General features: G+C 45.1%; 1 protein-coding gene across 2 annotated transcripts in view; it reads right to left on the reverse strand.

Moving 5' to 3' along the window:
* DHX29 (DExH-box helicase 29) overlaps window positions 1-23,041 on the reverse strand; it is a 250,263-nt gene that overhangs the window by 89,369 nt on the left and 137,853 nt on the right. For both annotated transcript variants that reach the window (XM_030193127.1, XM_030193126.1), the window contains exons 17-20: window positions 19,945-20,029; window positions 4,200-4,288; window positions 2,449-2,577; window positions 2,285-2,360 (exon numbers count right to left, since the gene is read on the reverse strand). In XM_030193127.1, coding sequence (XP_030048987.1) covers window positions 2,285-2,360; window positions 2,449-2,577; window positions 4,200-4,288; window positions 19,945-20,029 — 379 coding nt within the window. The remainder of the gene's footprint in view (window positions 1-2,284; window positions 2,361-2,448; window positions 2,578-4,199; window positions 4,289-19,944; window positions 20,030-23,041) is intronic.

A 23,041-nucleotide genomic window follows, 5' to 3' on the forward strand; every position in this document is an offset into this window, starting at 1 on the left:
CATTGTTGTTTTTGGCAGGTCCATGGATTCGTTGGACCTCAGCACAGCTTCCACTAGCACTCGGTGTGTCTTTTCCACAGTAGGCACCTGATACTTCTTACCACTTACTGTGAAAAGAAGGGTGAAGGAGAAGGTCCACCAGCAACAAACTCACACTTTCTACAGTCTCAGACCTCTCCTCCTCTGAAGAGTTACTGGGGCCAAGTCCTAATAAATTACCATGTCATATGAGTCCCACGTCATTAAGCCTTTACTCCTGGTCTGGGCTCATACTTTTTCTTTATCTGTATATTGGTGGAAACATAGTAACATAGTAGATGACGGCAGAAAAAGACCTGCACGGTCCATCCAGTCTGCCCAACAAGATAAACTCACATGTGCTACTTTTTGTGTATACCTTACCTTGATTTGTACCTGTCCTTTTCAGGGCACAGACCGTATAAGTCTGCCCAGCACTATCCCCGCCTCCCAACCACCAGCCCCACCTCCCACCACCGGTTCTGGCACAGACCGTATAAGTCTGCCCAGCACTATCCCCGCCTCCCAACCACCAGTCCCGCCTCCCACCACCGGCTCTGGCACAGACCGTATAAGTCTGCCCAGCACCATCTCCACCTCCCGCCACCGGTTCTGCCACCCAATCTTGGCTAAGTTCCTTAGGATCCATTCCTTCTGAACAGGATTCCTTTATGTTTATCCCATGCATGTTTGAATTCCGTTACCGTTTTCATTTCCACCACCTCCCACGGGAGGGCATTCCAAGCATCCACTACTCTCTCCGTGAAAAAATACTTCCTGACATTTTTCTTGAGTCTGCCCACCTTCAATCTCATTTCATGTCCTCTTGTTCTACTGTCTTCGCATCTCCGGAAAAGGTTCGTTTGCAGATTAATACCTTCCAAATATTTGAACGTCTGTATCATATCACCCGTTTCTCCTTTCCTCCAGAGTATACATATGTTCAGGTCCGCAAGTCTCTCCTCATACGTCTTGTAACGCAAATCCCATACCATTCTTGTAGCTTTTCTTTGCACCGCTTCAATTCTTTTTACATCCTTAACAAGATACGGCCTCCAAAACTGAACACAGTACTCCAGGTGGGGCCTCACCAACGACTTATACAGGGGCATCAACACCCCCTTTTTCTTCTGCTGGTCACACCCTCTCTCTATACAGCCTAACAACCTTCTAGCTACTGCCAATGCTATGACATTGGCAGCTTCAGGCATAGGGATCTGTCCACCCGATGTGCTATCCCTAAACCATCACTGTCCTCCTCCAGCAGGTCTGCTACTATATTCTGCACCACTTCCACAGCATCAACATACTCTGTTTCCAGAACACCTCTGAAATGGAGAATGCAGTGATGGCTGCAATTCTCCAAATTCTCTACTTTGAGGAGCATATTGCCCTGCTTCAGATCCTCCAGCTTTGTGTCCATTTCAGTAAACATCTCGTGATGTTCCTCCACATGCAGCTCGATATCCTCCACCCACTGCCCCAATGCTCTCGTCAGACCTAACGTCCATCCCCAGTGTGGTTAACTCTGCTAGCATGGCCGCAATATCTTTCTTTAAATTCTGGAACCAAATCACTCAAATCCATATGCTATCCTCTCAGCAGCTCTCCTGCATCTCCACCACCACCTCCCTCATACTCTTGAAGTGGGGCCTTCTGAGGTTCCTCATCTGTTACCATGTTGTATGGGTCCCATTGTCCTTGTACCATGCTGGCATATGAGAAAGACTTCAAGTCAGTAAGTTTTTTTTTTTTTAAACCTGCCATTGTATTGGGTGAGCTTCTGTAATGCTAGCTGGGATGAGTACCAGGACTATACAGGGATGGGAACTGATTCAGTAGTAGGCTCCGTGCAGTTTCCTGCCTACCATGCCAAGTGACATTTCTCCCAAGATGAGAACTTATTTTTAACTGCATTTCTGAAATACTGAAGATTCAAATTAATTGGATCTGCAAAGATGATGTGGTAGCTTGTAACCCTAAAAAATGTTTAGGGCAACACACTTTCTAAAGATCTAACATAAAATATGTAGATGTTTATGGTGAAAATACTATAGCCTGCATTTAACTGAATAGACTAATACCACAGCTTTAGTGCCCTTAGAGAAGAAGCATAAAACATCAGACGTTTCTCATAGCAACCTATTATGAAATTACCACCAATAAGCAAACATTGATATAATGAACTATGATTTTGTTTAAGTAGAACAAATTGCATTAAATGAGATTAATAATAAAGTTAGCATGGATTTAATGAAAATTTTACCATAATATGAAGACATAACTCTTCCAAAGGAACACGCAATATTTCTGGAACAGAATAGTCCAAAAAGTTTTCAAACCTGCAACAGTAAGGTAAGAAAGTTGATGTGAAGCACTTTTTAAATAATTCTAAATCAGGATGCAACCAAATGGCTCTTAACACCTTACCGTTCCCTTGTATAAAGTCGGAAACAGAATCCATCTCTAACACGCCCAGCTCTCCCTTGACGCTGCAGGGCGCTGGCTTTGCTGACAAAAGTTTCCACTAAGGAACTCATCTGGCTGCTCTCATGGTACCTGGGAAAAATATAATGAAAAGGATGGAAGATTTAGGTTTGACTGGCATAGTGCTAGATAGATTTAGCCAAGAGGCCTGGAATTCAGTCATTTCCTCATATAAACTACTGTGGTGTAGAGTGTCTCAAGGCTCAGTTCTGTCCCCTGTCTTGTATAACATCTGTCTTTCCCCTTTTTCTACTCTTCTAACAGTTAGAGTCTCTTTTTCCTATGTAGATTACATCCAAATTTAGATTAGTTTTGACTCGCCAAATCTTGACTCCTTAAATATGCAACAGTCACAGAATTGGGAAGAGTACTGGAATTGAAAAAAATCACAAGCAACAGCAGTATGGTGATGATTGTTACTAAATAACTGGATGTTAGCATTGCCTGGTGTGGCCACATTTTGGCTCATGGCTGCATCCCATCCAAAGAGAATATTCAACGTCATATTGAATGATTTGGAATTCCAAACTGTTCTTTTTTTTTTCCCCTGCTGTGTAAAAATAATTTTTCATTAATGTGCTGGGTGTGGAGTGTAGAGATTAAGGGATAAAATATTTTAAGGAAATGGAGAAAGAGAGAGACAATTTGGAGGGAGGGAAGGGGTATAATGAGGAGAAAATTCCAGAAGGGAGGGAAATAGAGAAAGAATGTCTATTGGTAGTAAGAGTAGCTGTGGCAAGGAAGACAGAATGCCTGGATATAGAAGGGAAGGTGGGAGAGAGAGAGTGGTAGATGAAAGGACCCTCTATAGAACAGAGTAATAATGAGAGAAAGGGTAGGAGAAGAATGGACCTTGATGGGGAAGGGAAAGATGACCAAGGATAGAAGAATTAGAGAGGAGATGTAACTGGGAATTTGGAGGGGAATAAGGAAAATGAAGCTGGATGGAGAGGAAAAGAGAACTGGAAAGAAGGTGGATGGACAAATCACCTATGATGGGTGAGAAGGAAAAGACAAGCGGACGGAGGATAGAAGGAAAGCACCAGGAATGGCGGGACAACACTGGGGATGGGAAAGAGAGAAAACCCTGGAACTGGTGGGCAGAGAAGGAGATTAAGAAGAAAGGGATTGAAGAAAAGAGGAGCGACTAAGGTCAGAAAGAGAAGAGAAAGGAAAGAAAAGAAACAAAGGAAGAGAGAACTAAAACAGAAGAGAAAAATGAAGGACGGCAGAAAGATAGGAAGAAAAAGAAAGAGTAGGGTCTCAGAGATTAGGTCAATCTGTGTTTGTATGAACTGAGGGATTCTGCTAGCATTTAGCTTCTGTACAGGGGATCCATAGCAGTCTAGCTTATTTTGTTGTTCAAATAGGATGTGTTTTTGATGTTCTAGGGACCAATGTAATATTTGCAAAGCTGCCTTTTCACAGGCTTTGTGGCTGGCTGAAGGGGGCAGACAATCGAGTGCCCACCCCAATGCACCCTTCCTCCCCCACCCCGGCCCTGCATCTAACTACCAGGGCCTTATTTTTTTTTTCTAGAAGAAAAGCACTGCATGACAGTAAAGGCTAGCTGATGTCAAAATACATTTCAGATGGCATTACTTTCCAAAGAGTTCCTGAAAAATCCAAACTCTCTTGTACAAATATCCATGCCCAAGCAGTATATATTGGAATTTAATGAATCAAACCCTCACCTGTTTTCTTTGGTTTTCCCAGCGTCAATTACAAACACAACATCTGGAATGGTGATACCTGTCTCAGCAATATTTGTCGCCAGAACAATCTGAAAATTAAACATTCATACCTTCAGTTCTCTATTCTTAGGAGTGGAGGAGTTGCCTAGTGGTTAACATAGTAACATAGTAGATGACGACAGAAAAAGACCTGCACGGTCCATCCAGTCTGCCCAACAAGATAACTCATATGTGCTACTTTTTGTGTATACCTTACCTTGATTTGTAAGGCAGTGGACTTTGATCCTGGGGAACTGGGTTCGATTCCTACTTCAGCTTCTTGTGACTCTGGGAAAGTCAATTAACCCTCCATTGCCCTAGGTACAAATAAGTACCTGTATATACTACGTAAACTGCTTTGAATGTAATTGCAAAAACCACAGAAAGGTGGTATATCAAGTCCAATTTCCCTTCCCTCCTCTTCCTTTTAACAGTGATAACTGATGGATTAGGAACCTTGCAGCTTTAAGTTATTGGTTCAAATTTGGCTCAGGTTTCCTAGGGCCAAAGTCTGTACCATGTGTTATGGGCAATGATTTGATGATCTGAGTTTAGGTCCCAGTAGACATAGCTCTCTCCAAACCATAATCACAAATACTCCTTGTTGGCAGATTAAGCAAGAAGAATAAACACTAAAAAATGTATTTATTAAAATGCGCTGAAGTAGTGCAATTTTACCATGGGGCAAATACTATGAAATTCCAAGGAATTTACTAACTTGTAATGTCTGAGTATAGCAGGAATAACTGCAATTATTCCTGCGGCCAAGAATATTACGCATTCTCAGTCTCAAGAGCACATTTTGGAGTGAGCAATCCTAGGTCTGCTATCTGTTAAAGAAGCTAGTTTAATTTAAAACAAACAAGAAAACACAATTTTCCCCCATCCCCTGAAGCTACTTCCCAATACAATATACAAATCCCCATTGGCTAGTGGCCCAAACAGTGACCTCCGCCAATGCAGTTCCAGTGTGGGACACAAGGTTAAGATTGGAAGGGCCCCACAGGTAGTGCTCCCCCCTCTTTGTTCTAGTTCTGCTTTTTCAGAACAAAGCCAAGTCTGCTTTATGTGGTAATAGGCGGGGTATAAATGATCTAAATAAATACAAGGATAGTTAAGCCTTTAACATACTAATGAACTCGTAAGTGCCAGCTCTGTGGGTGCTATGGGTGTTTCAGCACCCCTAATATTGATGTCAAAAGAGACAATACTATGATCCCACAGTCACTGTCAATAGCACATACATATGTTTACTTTAGTCACCTTATTACCCAATACATATTTTAAAGTGTGCTCATAACTTTAGAGAGACCACCACAGACCAAACTGATCTTCTATATCACCTCTTTAATTTTTAAATTTTCAACCACTGCACACACTATATCCCAACTATCATCACTGATATAAATAACGATCCATGTTCAAGCAAGTGTAAAAAGAGTTCATCAACAGCTTTCTAGGGGACCCTAGAAAGATAAGTTGATGAACTCTTTTTATACTTGTTTGCGCATGGTTAATTATTTATGAGCTGATATTGGGATATAATATATGTGGTGACCAAAAATTTTAAATTAAAGAGGTGACACAGAAGAATGATTCGATCTGTAGTGGTCTCTCTAAAGGTATGAGCACACTTTAAAATATGTAGTGGGTAACTAATAAGGTGACTGAAGTACACATATATATGTGCTATTGACAGTGGCTGTGGGTTCTCAGTATTGTCACTTTGACATCAAATTTCCCCCAGTATTATAAATGGGGAAAATATTTATTATTGGGCACCCCTAATATTGATCAAACTCCTTGACTGTGTCCAGGGAGGGAGTAATTTCCATTGGATACAGCAGTCCCAATCATTTTGAAACGATGGCTCTTCTGAACGAACTTATCTGTATACTACACCAGCTCATCATATTATTGTGTGTAGAGTCTAATTTATTTTGTACTAAACGCCAGGTTAACTCATTTTTACTATGTGTTAATTGCTCAATAACACACATTGAGGCAGCTCAGTAAACAGGCCAGTAAATGAGCATAGACAGTGGATTAGAGATGGACTGTAAAACTATGATTAAGGTGGATGGGAAGGGATGCTAGAGAACAGCAAGACAAGATGGACACGAAGTATTTCTGTTCCCCTGACATCATTCTCTCAAAGTATATAAAATCTAACACTGGACAATAAAATTAAAACACAAACTCATGACCTGCAGTGTACAATTAATATTTAGCTGGACAGAGAAGCACACACACACAAAACGGCTATGCAGCAGTTCTAGTATGGTTTGACAGTGACACATAGTGACGGCAGAAAAAGATAGATTAGCCAGTCCTGTCCAGATTACAAGGATGTATTTCAGCTGGCAACAACAGAAGCCAAACTGCTTATAGGATACCACTCCGTATACAAAATTTTTGTTGCTGTCTCGTTGGTTCTCTACTATTCTGTTTATAAGACCCTATTTAACATCCAACATGTCATCATATCTTACTATTAAAGCTGTAGTAATCTAGATAGCTACCAAAGCTAGTAAAACTGTTGCTCAAACATCTTGGGCCAGATTCAATAAATGACACTCTAATGTAGGTGCTCGGAAAAATCTGAGCTATTTACTAGTTTATAAAGGGCGCTCCAGGCTGAAATCTGGCATAAATCCTGGTGTGCAATTTGAGTGCATATCCTCGGTATTCTATAACATTACGCTTAAATATCTGGAACAGTCCTGACTTGCTCGTGCCCCTCCCATGCCCCTTTTGGGTTGCGCATGAGACACTTTGGGTTATAGAATAGCGCATAGGCAGATGCCTGTGTAAATACAAATTAGTGCAAATTAACCTCAATAATTGGTTGTTAGCATCCAACTGACTAATAAGTTTACATGTGCAACTGGGCTCCACGCTCAAATCTGGGCAACCTATATAGAATCCAGGGGCTTGTATCCTAGGTCTCCATGCCTTCTTTGACAGTAACCAGATACCACTGGTCTACTGGCATCAACTTAGTATCTTTGGCATTATAGCCTGCTGGTGATTCCCTTCTCAGCCCTTTATTTTATCTCTAATGCTTTTCCCTTTGCCACTGCTCTTGAGGAAGTATAACCTCCCAACCCCATTCTTTTACTGTCAAAATATGACAGCAACTAAGGACCATTAGGCCTCTTAAGACTGCCTATCTTCAAGCCTGCCACATATCCAACTGGTCTTTGGCTTTCCCTTAATCACAGCCCTCAGATTGTAAACTGCTCTAAATGGAGTTGAATATGGGAATGTATATGCTTAGCTATTCAAAGTGGAAGAAATACTATTGAGCAGAAAGGATGAGCCAACTTAGCCTTTTCTTGCTGTCATATAATATGCTACTGTGCTAAGGAAGGACTTACACAAGGAGATACATGTTGAAACAAGAATCTTGAGGGTACTGGGACAGCCTCTGCCTCTCTGGGGTCTGAACTACAATACTGGCTAGAGTAGCAAAGGGACAAGGTAAGGGAGCACCAAAGTTCTGGGTGGAAGTGATGATAGAAAATGCTTGCTTTGGGTTTAGGGTTGTGGCCACTAAACCCACCAGACAGGAGGCCTCGGTTTGGCCTCATTGAGGCTAGGTGTCTCTGTGTATCCTGGTTCTAGTAATGAGTGTGCTTGAGAATGATCGTAGGAAGGTGCATCAATGGTGCCACTTCCTTATGTGTGACCAACAAAAAGGTTTATATTGAAAAATTAATAAAAAGTCCACAAAAGGTTTGGAAAGAATTTACAAATAGACAGAATGTCTCTCATAAGGCAAAAACATGGACATGGTTAACCAAATAGCCTTATTAGGTATAATGGGGAAAGTGGAGCAAGAGGAAGTTTTGTAAGAAAAAAAGTAAAACTACAGTATTGTCATCATACATATTTCTATGCTCGTTTACCACCATGCAGTTCTATAAAAAGTCTTTTCCACAAGTAGAACAGACTTTAGATAGGGAAAAAACATTAAAAACAATTTACCCCCATAATGTTAAAGTACAAATCAACATGGGAACAAATGGTCAGAGTTTATGCAGTATTAGCAAAGTACATACAAATATCTACCTTTTCCAACAGATCCACTGGAATAAGAATTTTAATGAAGATATAGAAAAATGATGTGAAATACCTGGTAATACACACACACACTCTCTCTCGCTCTTACATGCACTCTCTCTCTCTTTTACATAGAGAGAGTTCTAACAGAAAATAATCATTAGGTTATAGAACTCTAGTCCAACAAAGTAAATGAATGACAACAGATGATGGAAGTAGTGTGGGGGGTGGGAGTTCTCCTATACAGATTATGGACTGCTCAAAAGTATGACGATATGCAGACCACTAACTGGATAAAGTTATAACAATTTTGTTTTGCTATGGACACTAACTGGATAATCTCTAGCTCCACCCAATTTCCATCCCAGTACTGTTCGCACAGGGCCAAGGTGGTAAGAGAGAGATATTCTGCAGCGCTATCCCTCTTATTGTCACTTATCCAGGTGTCTTTGAATATTGTCCCTTATGTGCTCAGGATAATAGGAGAGGACTCAAATACAAAAAGAGGTTCTCAATGTTTTTAAGAAAAAAGCCATTAAAAACATTTCAAACCGATAAGATTTTAATGACCAAGTTTTGAAGAAAATTTTCTACAGTTTTTTTTTAAAAAGAAAAAACACTACAAATCAATCCAATACAACAAAAATCTAGCATGTCAGTCACCACCAATGATTCAAACACAAATTTCAAAAGAAAAGATGATGCCATTTTATTCTAATATTAGCAGGAACACATCTTTGAGGCACCAACAATAATTCATGAAAAAGAAAGGAAGAAACTTGACCTCACCACACTAAAAATGAAAATTCAGTTCAACCGCTGCAACCCGACATAATAAGGTCCATTTTAGATAAGTTGTGGAGACCAGAATTTATATTCAATTATCCCTGTATTTCACAAAATGGTCTGCCAAATATGGAGCCTTTTGTAAAATATGTATAAAGATGTGCTGGAGTGCACTTATATATTCAGCACATACAGCGAAGAAACTTACCTGTAGCAGGTATTCTCTGAGGACAGCAGGCCTTATTTTCTCACAACTGGGTAACGCAATCCTGCGTTGCCCAGTCTGGAGCTTTTAACAAGCCTTAAATGAGCTTCTATGGAGCATGAGGCATGCTCCACTACGTTTGCGCAAATGCTTTTCCACCTGGTGCGATAGCGCAGTTACCACAGGCATAAAAAATAGGAGACAACTCTAAGGGGAGGTGAGAGGGTTTATGAGAATATAAGGCTTACTGTCCTACAGGTAAGTACCTTCACTTTCTCCAAGGACAAGCAGGCCACAATTCTCACAACTGGGGTATCTCTAGCATCCAGGCTCACCGAAAACAACAAGCACTGGTCAACTGGACCTCGCAACAGTGAGTACAGTACTCAGATTAACCTGAAACTATATGCAAAGTAAGAGCGTGCAGACTGGAATAGAATAAGACAGGCCTAGGGGAGTGGAGTTGGATTCTAGGCCCCAGGTTCTGCAAAACTATGTGCCCAAACCGACTGTTGCGTCAGGTATCCTGCTCAAGGCAGTAATGAGATGTGAAGGTATAGACTGAAGATCAAGTTGCAGTCTTGCAAATTTCTTCAATGGAGGCTGACTGCAAGTGGGTTACCGATGCAGCCATGGCTCTGATATAGTGAGCCTTGACATGACCCTCCTGGTTCAGCCCAGCATGGGCATAAGTGAAGGAAATGCAATCTGCCAGCCAATTAGAGATTGTGCATTTCCCGATGGTGACCCCCATGCTTTTGGGATCAAAAGAAATAAAAAGTTGGGAGGACTGTCTATGGGGTCTAGTCCGCTCCATGTAATAGGCAAATGCTCACTTGAAGTACAAGGTGTGCAAGGAGTTCTTGCCAGGATGGGCATGAGGGGGAAAGAATGTTAGCGAGACAATCGACTGGTTCAGAGGGAACTCCAACACAACCTTAGGAAGGAACTTAGGGTCAGTGCAAAGGACCACTATGTTGTGATGAAACTTAGTATAAGGTGCATCCGCTACTAAGGCTTAAAGCTCGCTGACTCTATGAGCTGAAGTAACAGCCACCAAGAAAATAACCTTCCAGGTCAAGTACTTCAGATGGCAGGACCCATGACACAGGCGAAGGTTTGACAGACGGCCTTTGACAAAAGCAAACCTTTCATGAAGTAAACTAGAGGCTGTCCAGAGATGGGCTTACCCTCTACACATTGATGATAAGTCCTAATTGCTTTGAGGTGAACCCTTACGGTATTGGTCTTGTGACCAGACTCGGATAGGTTTAGAAGGGATTCAAGCAGGGTCTGGGTAGGACAGGAAATAGGATCTAAGGCCCTGCCCTCACACCAGATGGCAAACCTTACTTCTTAGTGGAATCTTTCCTGGAAGCCAGCAAGACCCGGGAGACACCCTCTGAAAGATGAAAGGAAGCAAATTCTAGGCTTTCAACATACAGGCTGTGAGGGCCAGAGACTGAAGGCTGGGATGCAGATGAGATCCCTCTTTCTGTGTGATGAGGGTCGGAAAACACTCCAATCTCTACGTTTCTTCGGAGGATAATTCCAGAAGAGGAGGGAAACAGATCTGCTGAGACCAGTAAGGCACGATCAGAATCATGGTCCCGTGGTCTTGCTTGCGTTTCAGCAAAGTCTTCCCCATGAGAGGAATGGGAGGATATGCATACAAAAGATCTGACCCCTCAATGAAGGAGGAAGACATCCGATGCTGTCTGTTGTGGGCCTGGAGCCTGGAACAGAACTGAGGGATTTTGTGATTGAGTTGAGTAGCAAAGAGATCCAACGAGGGGGTGCCCCACGCTTGGAAGATCTTTCGGGCAATGCCCATGTTGAGAGACTACTCGTGTGGTTGCATAACCCTGCTCAGTCTGTCGGCCAGGCTGTTGCTTTTGCCCTCCAGATAAGTGGCACGAAGGAACAGTGAGCCCAACGCCACATCCGGATGACCTTCTGACACAGATGGCGTCATCTGGCACCCCCTGGCGTCATCTGGCTGTCCATTTGAATGAGTACAATTTGGTAAGACAGCTGATCTCTCAAAGCCTTTAGAGCATTCCAGATCACCAGAAGCTCCAGGAGACTGATCTAGAGATCCGTTTCCTGGGCTGGCCAAGCACCTTGAGTGTGAAGCCCATCTGCATGAACTCCCCAACCCAGGAGAGATGCAACTGACGTCATCACTTTTTGAAGCTGATGAATTTGGAATGGAAGTCCCAGTGTCAAACTGGATCGAATGGTCCATCACAACAGAGAGCGAGCAAGCTTCAGGGACACTTGGATGACGACATCTTCCAGACCTCCCGTGGCTTGCAATCACTGAGAGGCCAAGGTCCATTGGGCAGTTCTCATGTGAAGGCATGTCATAGGTGTCGCAAACTGTGGATGCCATGTGGCCCAACAACCTCAACATCTGCTGAGTTGTGACCTACTAAGAAAATGGAACCTGAGAAGCCAATGCGACTAGAGTGTCTGCACTTGGTCCCAGAAGGCTGGAACCTTCTGCATATCGAGCATGGCTCCAATGAATTCCAATTGCTGGGCAGGGTGAAGAGGAGACTTGGGGTAGTTTAAAATGAACCTTAGTAGCTCGAGCACCTGAATAGGCCTCTGCATGGACTCCCGAGCACCGTCCTCCGACGTGCTCTTCACCAGCCAATTGTCAAGATAAGGGAACACATGGGCTCCCAGTCTGTGAAGCGACACTGTGACTATTGCTACACATTTGGTAAAAACCCTGGGAGCTGATGCGAGGCCAAAGGGCAACACGCGGTACTGGAAGTGATGTGTTACCAGCCGAAATTGCAGATACTTCTGGAGGGCTGGAAGTATAGTATGTGTGTATATATGCATCCTTTAAGTCCAGAGAGTATAACCAATTGTTTTCCTGAATCATGGGGAGAAGGGTGCCCAGGGAAACCATCCTGAACTTCAGAAGGGCTGAGAGTTTCTCTGCAAGTACCTGCTCGTGCTGAGAGCTGAAGTAATGAGGTCTCGGTGGGCAATTTGGAGGTTTCTGATGCCAATTTAGGATGTACCTGAGACGGACTATTTGGAAAACCCACCAATCGGAGGTTACAAGGGGCCACTTTTCATGGAAAAACTTCAGCCACCCCTGACCGGCAAGACATCTGGGATGGACATTGACAGCGGATATGCTCTGCTGGAGCCAGTCAAAAGCTTGTCCCCTGCTTTGATTGGGGAGCAGCAGAGGCCTTAGACACATGCTGTTGATGTGAACAAGCGTACTGGGGCTGAGACTGAGCAGGCTAGTGAGAGGAGATGGCATACCTATGCCTCAGAGTAGTAGGTAACCCTTCTCAACTTGCCGAAAGACCTCCTAGATGAGGAGGCTGATGCAGAAGGCACCTATCAGGAGAAGAGATGGTATCAGTATGTTTTTTTGATTTTCAGCGACCTCCTCATCCTTCTCTCCAAAAAGGTGATCCCCTGGCAAGGGGCATCTGCCAACCTCTGCTGAACTGCCGGCTCCAAGTCAGAAACACGCAGCCACAAGAGTCTGCAAATTGCTATACTTTGGGCAGAGAACCTGGATGTCCCATCAAAAGTGTTGTATGTGCCCCTAGCCAAAAACTTCTGACATGCCTTCTGCTGCTTGGCCAACTGGCGCAGCAACTCGGCCTGCTCCAGTGGGAGAGAGTCAGAAAGTCCAGCATCTTGTGCACAGAGTCCTGCAAGTAGACTTGTGAAGAGCTGGTATGACTGAATGCGTGACACTATCATAGAGGCCTGAAACATCTTCCTCACTCGACTTAGAGGAATCATGTCCTCGAGAAGTGCATCAAGGAGTTGGCTCCCACCCTGACGCCAGTGAAGCTTCCTTCAATGATGTCAAGGGAATACTCGCTTGGGAGGCAGTCAACGCCGAGGCCACACACGGCATCGGAGGCCACACCGCAGGATAAGGGCCAAGTGGGGCTGCAAAGTGAGACAGGGTGTGCAAGCACTCCCAATGCCAATGCACACCACTGCAATAAGCCATCTAGCAGCTCAGGGAGCAAGGCCCAGATGTGATCATTGAGGGCTGACACTAGGAAAGGCTGGGGCACCAGCTCAGGTACTGGCTGCTGGGTGACCGACACATCGGCACCTCCTGAATGGAGGGGAAGCGGTCCTCCTGTTGCCGACGCTTCTTGGGTGCCGAATCCCTCGACGTCCTGGAGCTCCCAGCACCATATGTCAAGCCCGAGTGATGCTGATGCTTCTTGGCCTATGCCTGAAGACGACCATCAAGGCTCCTCAGTGCCGACGAAGATGACATTGAATCCTCACATCGCCTCTGTGTCGGGCCCGACACCTACTGGTCTCACGGGCCCTGCACAGCAGTCAGCATTGAGGCAGGTGGAGACCCACTCAATGCAGCATTGCTCCCAGTGTCTACAGATCTAGCAGCCATTTGTACTGATGCTCCCGATGCTAGTGCAATACCAGACATCAATGAATCGGACCTGGCTCCAAAAATCCTTTCCCGTTGAGCCTCTCTAACTAGGTCCATTTCTTCATATGAAGACAGAGGACACAGTTAGCAGGGCTATGGTCGGGCCCTAAATACTGAAGACACCAAGAATGGATGTCCTTTCCAGAGATGGTCAGATTACACTGGGTACAGAACTTATAGCCACTGGGAACTTTCGTGGACATGGAAGGGAAAACTGCAGCCAAATCAAATGACACTATGGTACTTAAAAATGGGCAAAGCACAAAGAAAAAACAATGAGAGATCTGATGAAGAAGGGCTACCTTCGAAAGCTAATCATAAAATGTATTAAGTTAGTCCAATAAAAAAGGTATCATCTTATTTTCTTTTCTATGCTTTATTTTATTCTATTTCTATTGAGTACCTTTAAAAGTGGACTAACACGGCTACCACATCTCTCTACTTGGGAAAGAATGTTGAAAGAACAATCAACTGGTTTAGATTGAACTCTGACACAACCTTAGGCAGGAACTTATGGTGTGTGCAGAGAATTACTCTGTTGTGATGTAGTTTAGTGTAAGGTGGATCCGCCACTAAGGTCTGAAGCTCATTGACCCTGCGAGCTGAAGTTAACAGCCACCAAAAACAGGATCTTGCAAGGTCAAGTGCGTCAGACGACAGGAGTCCACTGGCTCAAAAGGAGCTTTCATCAGCTGGGTGAGGATGACGTTGAGGTCCCATGTCAAAAACAAACCTCTCAAGAAGCGAACAACTAGAGGCTGTCCAGAGATGGGCCTACCCTCTACAAGGAAATAGTAAGCACTAATCACACTAAGGTGAACCCTTACAGAGTTAGTCTTGAGACCAGACTCAGAAAGGTGTAGAAGGTATTCAAGCAGTGTCTGTGTAGGGTTCTAGGGTCTTGCCCTCAACACCAGACAGCAAACCTCCTCCACTTGAAAGAGTAACAACTCTTAGTGGAATCTTTTCTGGAAGCCAGCAAGACCCTGGAGACATCCTGTGAAAGACCCAAGGAAACAAATTCTAGGCTCTCAACATCCTGGCTGTGAGGGCCAGAGACTGGAGGCTGGGATACAGAAGAGATCCCATGTTCTGCATGATGAGGGTCAGAAAACACTTCAATCTCCAAGGTTCTTTGGAGGACAACTCCAGAAGAAGAGGGATCCAGATCTGCCTGGACCAGTATGGAGTGATCAGGAGCATGGTTCCCTGGTCTTGCTTGATATTCAGCAAAGTTTTCCCCACAAGGGGGATGGAAGGATACGCATACAGAAGACCGGTCCCCCAATGAGGAAGGAAGGGATCCGACATTAGTCTGTTGTGAGTCTGGAGCCTGGAACAGAACTGAGGGACTCTGTGACTGAGTTGAGAGGCAAGGAAATCCACCAAGGGGGTGCTCCACACTCTGAAGATCTTGTGGACAACGCCCATGTTGAATGACCACTTGTGCGGTTGTGTGACCCTGCTTAGTCTGTCGCCCAGACTGTTGGATTTGCCCATCAGCTAAGTGGACTTGAGGAGCATCTCATGCTGGAGTGCCCAGTGCCACATCCGGACGGCCTCCTGACATAGTGGGTGTGATCTGGTACCCCCTTGCTTGTTGCTGTAGTACACTGTCTGTCTGAATGAGTGCAATTTGATTCGACAGCCAATATCTGAAAGCCTTTAGAGTGTTCCAGATTGTCTGTAATTCCAGGAGGTTGATCTGAAGATCTGATTCCTGAGCTGACCAAGCACACTGGGTGTGAAGTCCTCAACATCTGCCGAGCTGTGACCTGCTGGCTTGGACCTGCGTAGCAAGAGTGTCCAGCCTCGGCACAGCGAGAAAAGCCCACACTTGCTGCATGTCTAGCAGGGCTCCGATGAACTCCAATTGCTGAACGGGATGAAGATGGGACTTGGGGTAGTTTAAAACAAATCCTAGTAGCTCCAACATCTGTATAGTTCTCTGTATAGTCCTGAGAACTGTCCTCTGATGTGCTCTTCACCAGCCAATCGTCCAGGTAGAACACATGGACTCCCAATCTGCTCAGCAATCTGCGACTACTGCAAGACACTTGGTGAACACTCTGGGAGCCGACATGAGGCCAAAACGCAACATGCGGTACTGGAAGTGATGCGTAACCAGACAAAAACGAAGATACTTCCAGTGACCTGGAAATATCAGGATGTGAGTGTAAGCGTCCTTTAAGTCCACAGAGCATAGCCAATCGTTTTCTTGAATCATGGGGAAAGGGTGCCCAGGGAATTCATATGACCATGAAATTGTTCAGGGCTCTTAGGTAAAAGATGGGACACATCTTCCTCCTGTTTCTTGGGCACAAGAAGTACCTGGAGTAGAATTCCAGCCCTTCTTCCCCTGGTGGAACGGGCTTGACCACATGGGCATTTACAAGAGCGAAGAGTTCCTCTGCAAGTACCTGCTTGTGCTGAGAGCTGATCGGAGTGCTATCAGTGGGCAATTTGTTGGTTGTTGACGCCAATGGGTGTAACTGAGGAGAATTATTTGGAGTACCCACCAGTCGGAGATTACAAGGGGCAACCTTTCTTGGAAAAAATTCAGCCTCTGCCTGACCGTTAGGTTGTCCAAGACACTCTCTTTAACTGTGGCTATGCTCTGCTGGAGTCAGTAAAAAGCTCGTCCCCGGCTTTGACTGGGTAGCTGGCTGGGCCTTGGGCGTATGCTGTTGACGAGAACAAGCATGCTGGGACTGAGCCTGCTGAGGATGGCGAGAAGAAGGAGCATACCTATGTCTCAGAGTAGTAGGACCCTTCTTTGACTTGCCCAAAAACCTAGATGAGGAAGAAGGTGCGGAAGACGTCCGGTGGGAGAGAGCATCAATGGTGTCCATGACGTCCTCCACCTTGTTTCCAAAAAGGTTATTTCCTCAGCACATGGCATCCACCAACCTCTGCTGGACTGCAGGATCCAAATCAGAGACATGCAGCTATGAGAGTCTGCGCATCGCTATACTCTGGGCAGAGATCCTGGGTGTCACAGGTGCCCCTGGCCAAGAACTTTCTCCATGCCTTCTGCTGCTTGACCAACTGGCGAAGCGATTCGGCCTGCTCTTGTGGGAGAGAATCTGCCAAATCAAACGGTGCACCAAGTTCTAGGCTCATATAGAGCTGGTAAGATTGAATACAGGAGATGAGCATAGAGGCCTGATAAATCTTCTGCCCCCCAAATTCCATGGTTCTAGCTTCTCTGCCAAAAGGCACCGAAGCATAGTCCCTAGAACTTCTGACTCTTTTGAGCATGGATTCCACCACCATGGAATGATGAGGCAACTGACGCTTGTCAAACCCTGGGGAAATCTGGATCCCATACATGGTGTCTATCTTCTTGGGAAGAACAGAGACCGACAGATGGGACTTACAGTTCTTCATCTGAACATCTATTAGGATGCGGTGAAGGAGGATCTTCACAGCCTTTTCTAGGGGGAGGTTTGTAGTCCAGGACCTTAAACATCTCGATCCTGGGCTTGTCCTCTGTCTCCAAATGAATGGGAATAGCAGCTGCCATATCCCGCACAAAACCTGGGAAGGAAAGGCACTCAGGTGGAGACTTTCTCCTTTTCTCTGGTGGAGAGGGGTCAGATGGGATACCATAGGGCTTCTCCTCTAAGAAATACCATGGATCCTCATCAGGCTCCCATAAGCGCCCCTCATCAGTGTCAGCAAAAAACTCCTCATGGGAGGGCCGAGACCGAGCCTGCCTCGAAACAGAGAAGCTACATCCTTAAGAAGGGCACTGAGGTGTCGGTTCTATCCTCAACTCCGGCGAACCTTCCTCCACAGACGTTGAGGGGGAACCAAAAGGGCAGCTGTTGACACTGGCTTTGAAGACCTCACCGCAGGCTGAGGGCCTTACAGGGCAGCAGTAACATGCACAGCTGGTGCAAGCACCCCAGATACCAACATGCACTGTTCAATATATTTGCGAGTGACATTGCCGAAGGGTTAGAAGGTAAAGTTTGCCTTTTTGCAGATGATACTAAGATTTGTAACAGAGTGGACACCCGGGACGGAGTAGAAAACATGAAAAAGGATCTGCAGAAGCTAGAAATATGGTCTAAGGTTTGGCAATTAAAATTCAATGCGAAGAAATGCAAAGTGATGCACGTAGGGAGTAGAAATCCACGGGAGACGTATGTGTTAGGCGGTGAGAGTCTGATATGTACAGACGGGGAAAGGGATCTTGGGGTGATAGTATCTGAGGATCTGAAGGTGATGAAACAGGTGGCCATAGCTAGAAGGTTGCTAGGTTGTATAGAGAAAGGTGTGACCAGCAGAAGAAAAGAGGTTTTAGTAGTAGGTTTTAATGCCCCTGTATAAGTCATTGGTGAGGCCACACCTGGAGTACTGTGTTCAGTTTTGGAGGCCATATCTTGCTAAGGATGTAAAAAGAATTGAAGCGGTGCAAAGAAAAGCTACAAGAATGGTATGGGATTTACGTTACAAGACGTATGAGGAGAGACTTGCTGACCTGAACATGTATACCCTGGAGGAAAGGAGAAACAGGCCTGATATGATACAGACGTTCAAATATTTGAAAGGTATTAATCCACAAACAAACCTTTTCTGGAGATGGAAAGGCGGTAGAACTAGAGGACATGAAATGAGATTGAAGGGGGGCAGACTCAAGAAAAATGTCAGTAAGTACTTTTTCACGGAGAGAGTGGTGGATGCTTGGAATGCCCTCCCGCGGGAGGTGGTGGAGATGAAAACGGTAACAGATTTCAAAAATGCGTGGGATAAACATAAAGGAATCCTGTTCAGAAGGAATGGATCCTCAGAAGCTTAGCGGAGATTGGGTGGCAGAGCCGGTGGTGGGAGGCGGGGCTAGTGCTGGGCAGACTTCTATGGTCTGTGCCCTGAAATGGCAGATACAAATCAAGGTCAGGTATACACATAAAGTAGCACATATGAGTTTATCTTTGTCTGCCGTCATCTACTACGTTACTATGTACAAACTCCACCAAGAACTCATGGAGCATGGCCCAGATGCGCTTATCAAGAGAGGCCGTTGGGAAAGGCTGGGGTGCCGGTTCAGAAATATACTGCTGAACTGCAGGGGTCAAGATGGATGCCTCGTCCTGGCAGCATAAAGACCCCGCGCATTGGCATTTTCTGTATGGAGGGGGAGCAGTCCTCCTGGTGCCGATGCTTCTCGGGGACCAAATCCCTCAGTGTTCCAGAGCTCCCAGCACCATATGTCAAGGGGGATTGATGCCAATGCTTCTTGGCCTTCACTCGTTGCCGATCATCGATGCTCCTTGGTGCCAAGAGGATGATGTCGAATCCCCACATTGCCTCGGGGTTGCGTCCGATGCTGACCGGTCTCAGGGTCCCTGCATAGCGGCTGGTGTCAAGGCAGGTGGAGACCCACTTGATGCACATCCACTACCAGTGTCTGAGACAGGCCTCTCAGCTATACGGACCGATGCACCCGATGATGATGCAACTCCCGACGTCAGTATCGACACTGAGGTTTTGGACCCGGCTCCAAAAATCTTTTCCTTCTGAGCCTTCTGGCCAACTGAGTTCTTTTCTTCATATGAAGGGAAAGAACACAGCTGAAAGGGGTATGTTCAGGTCCCAAACACTGAAGACACCAAGAATGAGTGTCTCCGCCAGAGATGGTCCTACTGCACCAGCTACAGCGCTTAAAGAGAACCTTCAATGACATGGAAGGGAAAACAGCTGATGGTGACTGAAAAAGGGACAAGCACCAGAAAAATCAAGGGACAAATGCCTGACTGGAGCTCAGGCTTAAGAGGGCCTACTGAGCGCACCAAAAATAAAGGAAACTTAAAAGTGGAGAAAAGCAAACTAAAACTCTACAGGAAGGGAGAAGAACTTTACAGAAGAAAAGAAAACAAAAAAAAATTAGAGAAAAAACCCCACAAAGGGAAGGCACAAAAATTGAAAAACTATGCTCACACACTAGACACTGTGAGGAGTACAGGACAATCGCGTTCACTCCTTAATGCGGATGAGAAGAGACTGATGGTCCTGTGCTCTCGCAGTGGGTGGGTGCTGGGGATGCTGCACATGCTCTTAAAGCTATATTAGCTTGTTTAAGTTCCACACCGGGCGACATGAATGACTTCACTCACATGTGAGAATATGGCCTGCTTGTCCTTAGACAAAATTCTATTACATTTTAGTAAGTTGTGCAGTACCTTTCTGACTCCAGGAGGGGGCAGCATAAATGCTTCTGCTTGGTCTTGAGTAGAAAGAATAGAATGCAGTGCAATCAACTTGTATCTGAAAGGAAAGATAGAGAGTTTAACACAGATGCAACCAACCATGTACCTACTACAAGGGTTCCTGGAATTACGAGATGTGAAATAAGTATTATTTAAAAGAGATGGCCTACAGAAAAGCTCAGAGCATATCAATGTGTTCCCATAATAATTAGATGTAAACAAACAGTCCTACAAAACATAACTATCTTTGCCTATAAATTAGGAGATCTGGGGTCATATTTAATCACAGAATTGAGCACTTTTCCAAAACTCACTCAGTCCATTTATTGTCAAGTTTTGAGCTATACGATTACATTTCATTCATCAACAAGATTCATTTACTGTAGCTTATTCTGGCACAGGAATAAGCTACAGTAAATTAATCTTGTCTTGAATGAAATTAATCGCATAGCTCAAAACTGACAATAAATGGACTGAGTGTGTTTTAGAAAAGTGATCTTCAGTTTCAAAAGCTTAGTACTGCTTGCATATCAAGTGCTTGTGCATTGGTTTTTTTTTTTCCACACTCACAGTGATAATCAATTATTGTGTATTAAGGGCGTGATTCACCCATAGACAGAGTGGGAGAAAAGCGCTAGTGAATTGGGGCCTAACCATGGTACTGTTAGAATCTGAAAACATCTAGGGGATATTTGTCATTACCCATTTTGAATGCCATGCTTCCTTCAGCAATTTGGTTATTTCTTTTGTATGCAATAAACAGAAGTAAAACAAAGCCAAAAAAAGATGATGATACCTTTTTTTACTGGACTAACAATACATTTTTTGGCTAGCTTTTGGGGTCAGAAAAGGTATGAGTTTATTTATTTAATAGTAAAAAAAAGCCTGTTTCTCATTGAAATGAAACGGGCGCTAGCAAGGTAATGACCTTCTGCCATTAATGTTCTCCCCCCTCCTCTACCCCTCCCCCCTTGTCTCAGGACTCCCCCTCTATCCGGACCCTCCCTCTCCTCCGATGTCCGCGCCACCCCTCCTCCCATTTCCGCCGGCCAGCGCCTCCCTCCCTCTGGCTCTGTGGCCTCCGACAGCAAGGAGGACATGTGCGGGTGCCCCAGTCCTTCGTACGTGGCAGCTGCTGTTTAAAAAGTTTTACCTCCTGCTCGTCCGGCAACACTGAAGTGCAGCAAATACAGACGCCGCTTGTTTCAGCTGTTCCTCTGGTCCTGCCCTCATTTCCACTTTGCAGAAGGGCGGGACCACAGGAACTGCAGAAACAGAAGCGAAACCACAGAGTTCCCTTGAGGGCGGGGCAGTGATTGGGAGTGCAATTACGAACCCTACACGGCTTCACTGCAACGGAGTCAGCTTCAGAACGTTGGAGGTGCTAATTATTATATTAGATGTTTTATTTCCATTTAAAGTGAACTAACACAGCTTCTACACTGCTCCTTAAAAGAACAGCAACTCAGATTGGATGACAACTTTGTTCTTTTACCAAACACAAGTGTACTGCAAAATAAAACAACTTGAATAGCAGTTGACAATGACTGGCTACAAAGAAACCAAGTTAATTCTGGTATGTGACCTGGGGGCAGTGGCGTAGCAAGGGCGGGGACGGTGGGGTGGTCCGCCCCGGGTACACGCCGCTGGTGGGGGGGGGGGGGGGGATGTCGGCTCTGCTGGTTCCCTGCTCCCTCAGCCCCGGAACAGGTTACTTCCTGTTCTGGGGCAGAGGGAGCAGGGAACCAGCGGAACCGACACCTCCCCTCCAGCGGCATGCACACGGCAGGCAAGAATGCACTCGGGGGGGGGGGGGGGGGCTGATGCGCCGAGGGGTGTGTGTCATGCTGCACCCGGGGGGGGGGGGGGGGGGTGCAGCGGCGAACCACTCCGGGTGGCAGCCACCCTCGCTACACCACTGCCTGGGGGATCATTTTCAAAGCACTTAGACTTACAAAGTTTCATAGGTTACGATGTAACTTTGTAAGTCCAAGTGCTTTGAAAATAGTCTCCTGATTTCCTTACAGCTGAACCACAACAGAAACACACTTTAATGCTCGTATTTATATCTAAAAAGTAATATGTTTTAGAAAGTCTTGGTTCTTTTAACAAGCTTTCACCTAAGTAATTTTGGCAGTTGTCAATTAAACCCTACCTTGATAACAAATCTGTGTCTATGGTTGGCTGTCCTAACCGTGGATATTCGAGTATCATTGCTAGAACAAATTAAGACTTATTCTGTGATGAATATTATTATTTTTAGGGCTTATACTAACTTTCCATGTATCTATTTAATAATTTTACTGAATCCACTGTGTGCTCGTTACATGAAAACATAGAATATCAAGTATAATAAACATCTTTTTTAGACTGGTGTAACCTCAAGTATTTGGTTATGACCACTGAAGAAAAGAAGGCATCTACCCTTTCTTTAGCTGCTAAAGAAAGGAGGTGATTGAGAGAGCTGACCACTGGGAACATTAGAAAGGTTTTAAAGAGGGACAGTCAAACTGCTCCTTGTGTGCATCCTGGATTTCTGAATGCTGGTCCTTGAGGGCAGTGGCATACCAAGGGTGGGGCGGTGGGTATGGTTCGCCCCAGATGCAGGCAGTAAGGGGGGGTGCATCGAACAGTTGTAGAGCCGCAGTCTACATGCATGTGGCTGTCGGCTTAGTTGGTCCCCTGCCCCATCTAATGTCAAATTCTTCTTCCAGAGAAGAGGACCGGCACATACATGTACACTGTGGCTCTGCAACTGGTCAATGCACCCCCTTACTGCTTGGTGGACTAGGGGGAGGGGTGGAATGATGGATTGCTCTGCTCCGGGTGGCAACCACACTAGGTATGCCTCTGCTTGAGGATATAAACCAAGCCTGGTTTACAAGCTACTCAATAATGCTAATTACTGGATTCCTCAATGACATATGCACCACTACACCTAATGGAGTAGTGGCCTAGTGGTTAGGGTGGTTAACTTTGATCCTGGGGAACTGAGGAACTGAGTTCAATTCCCACTTCAGGCACAGGCAGCTCCTTGTGACTCTGGGCAAGTCACTTAACCCTCCATTGC

This window comes from Microcaecilia unicolor, chromosome 2 (genome assembly GCF_901765095.1).
Source record: "Microcaecilia unicolor chromosome 2, aMicUni1.1, whole genome shotgun sequence".
NCBI lineage: Eukaryota > Metazoa > Chordata > Amphibia > Gymnophiona > Siphonopidae > Microcaecilia > Microcaecilia unicolor.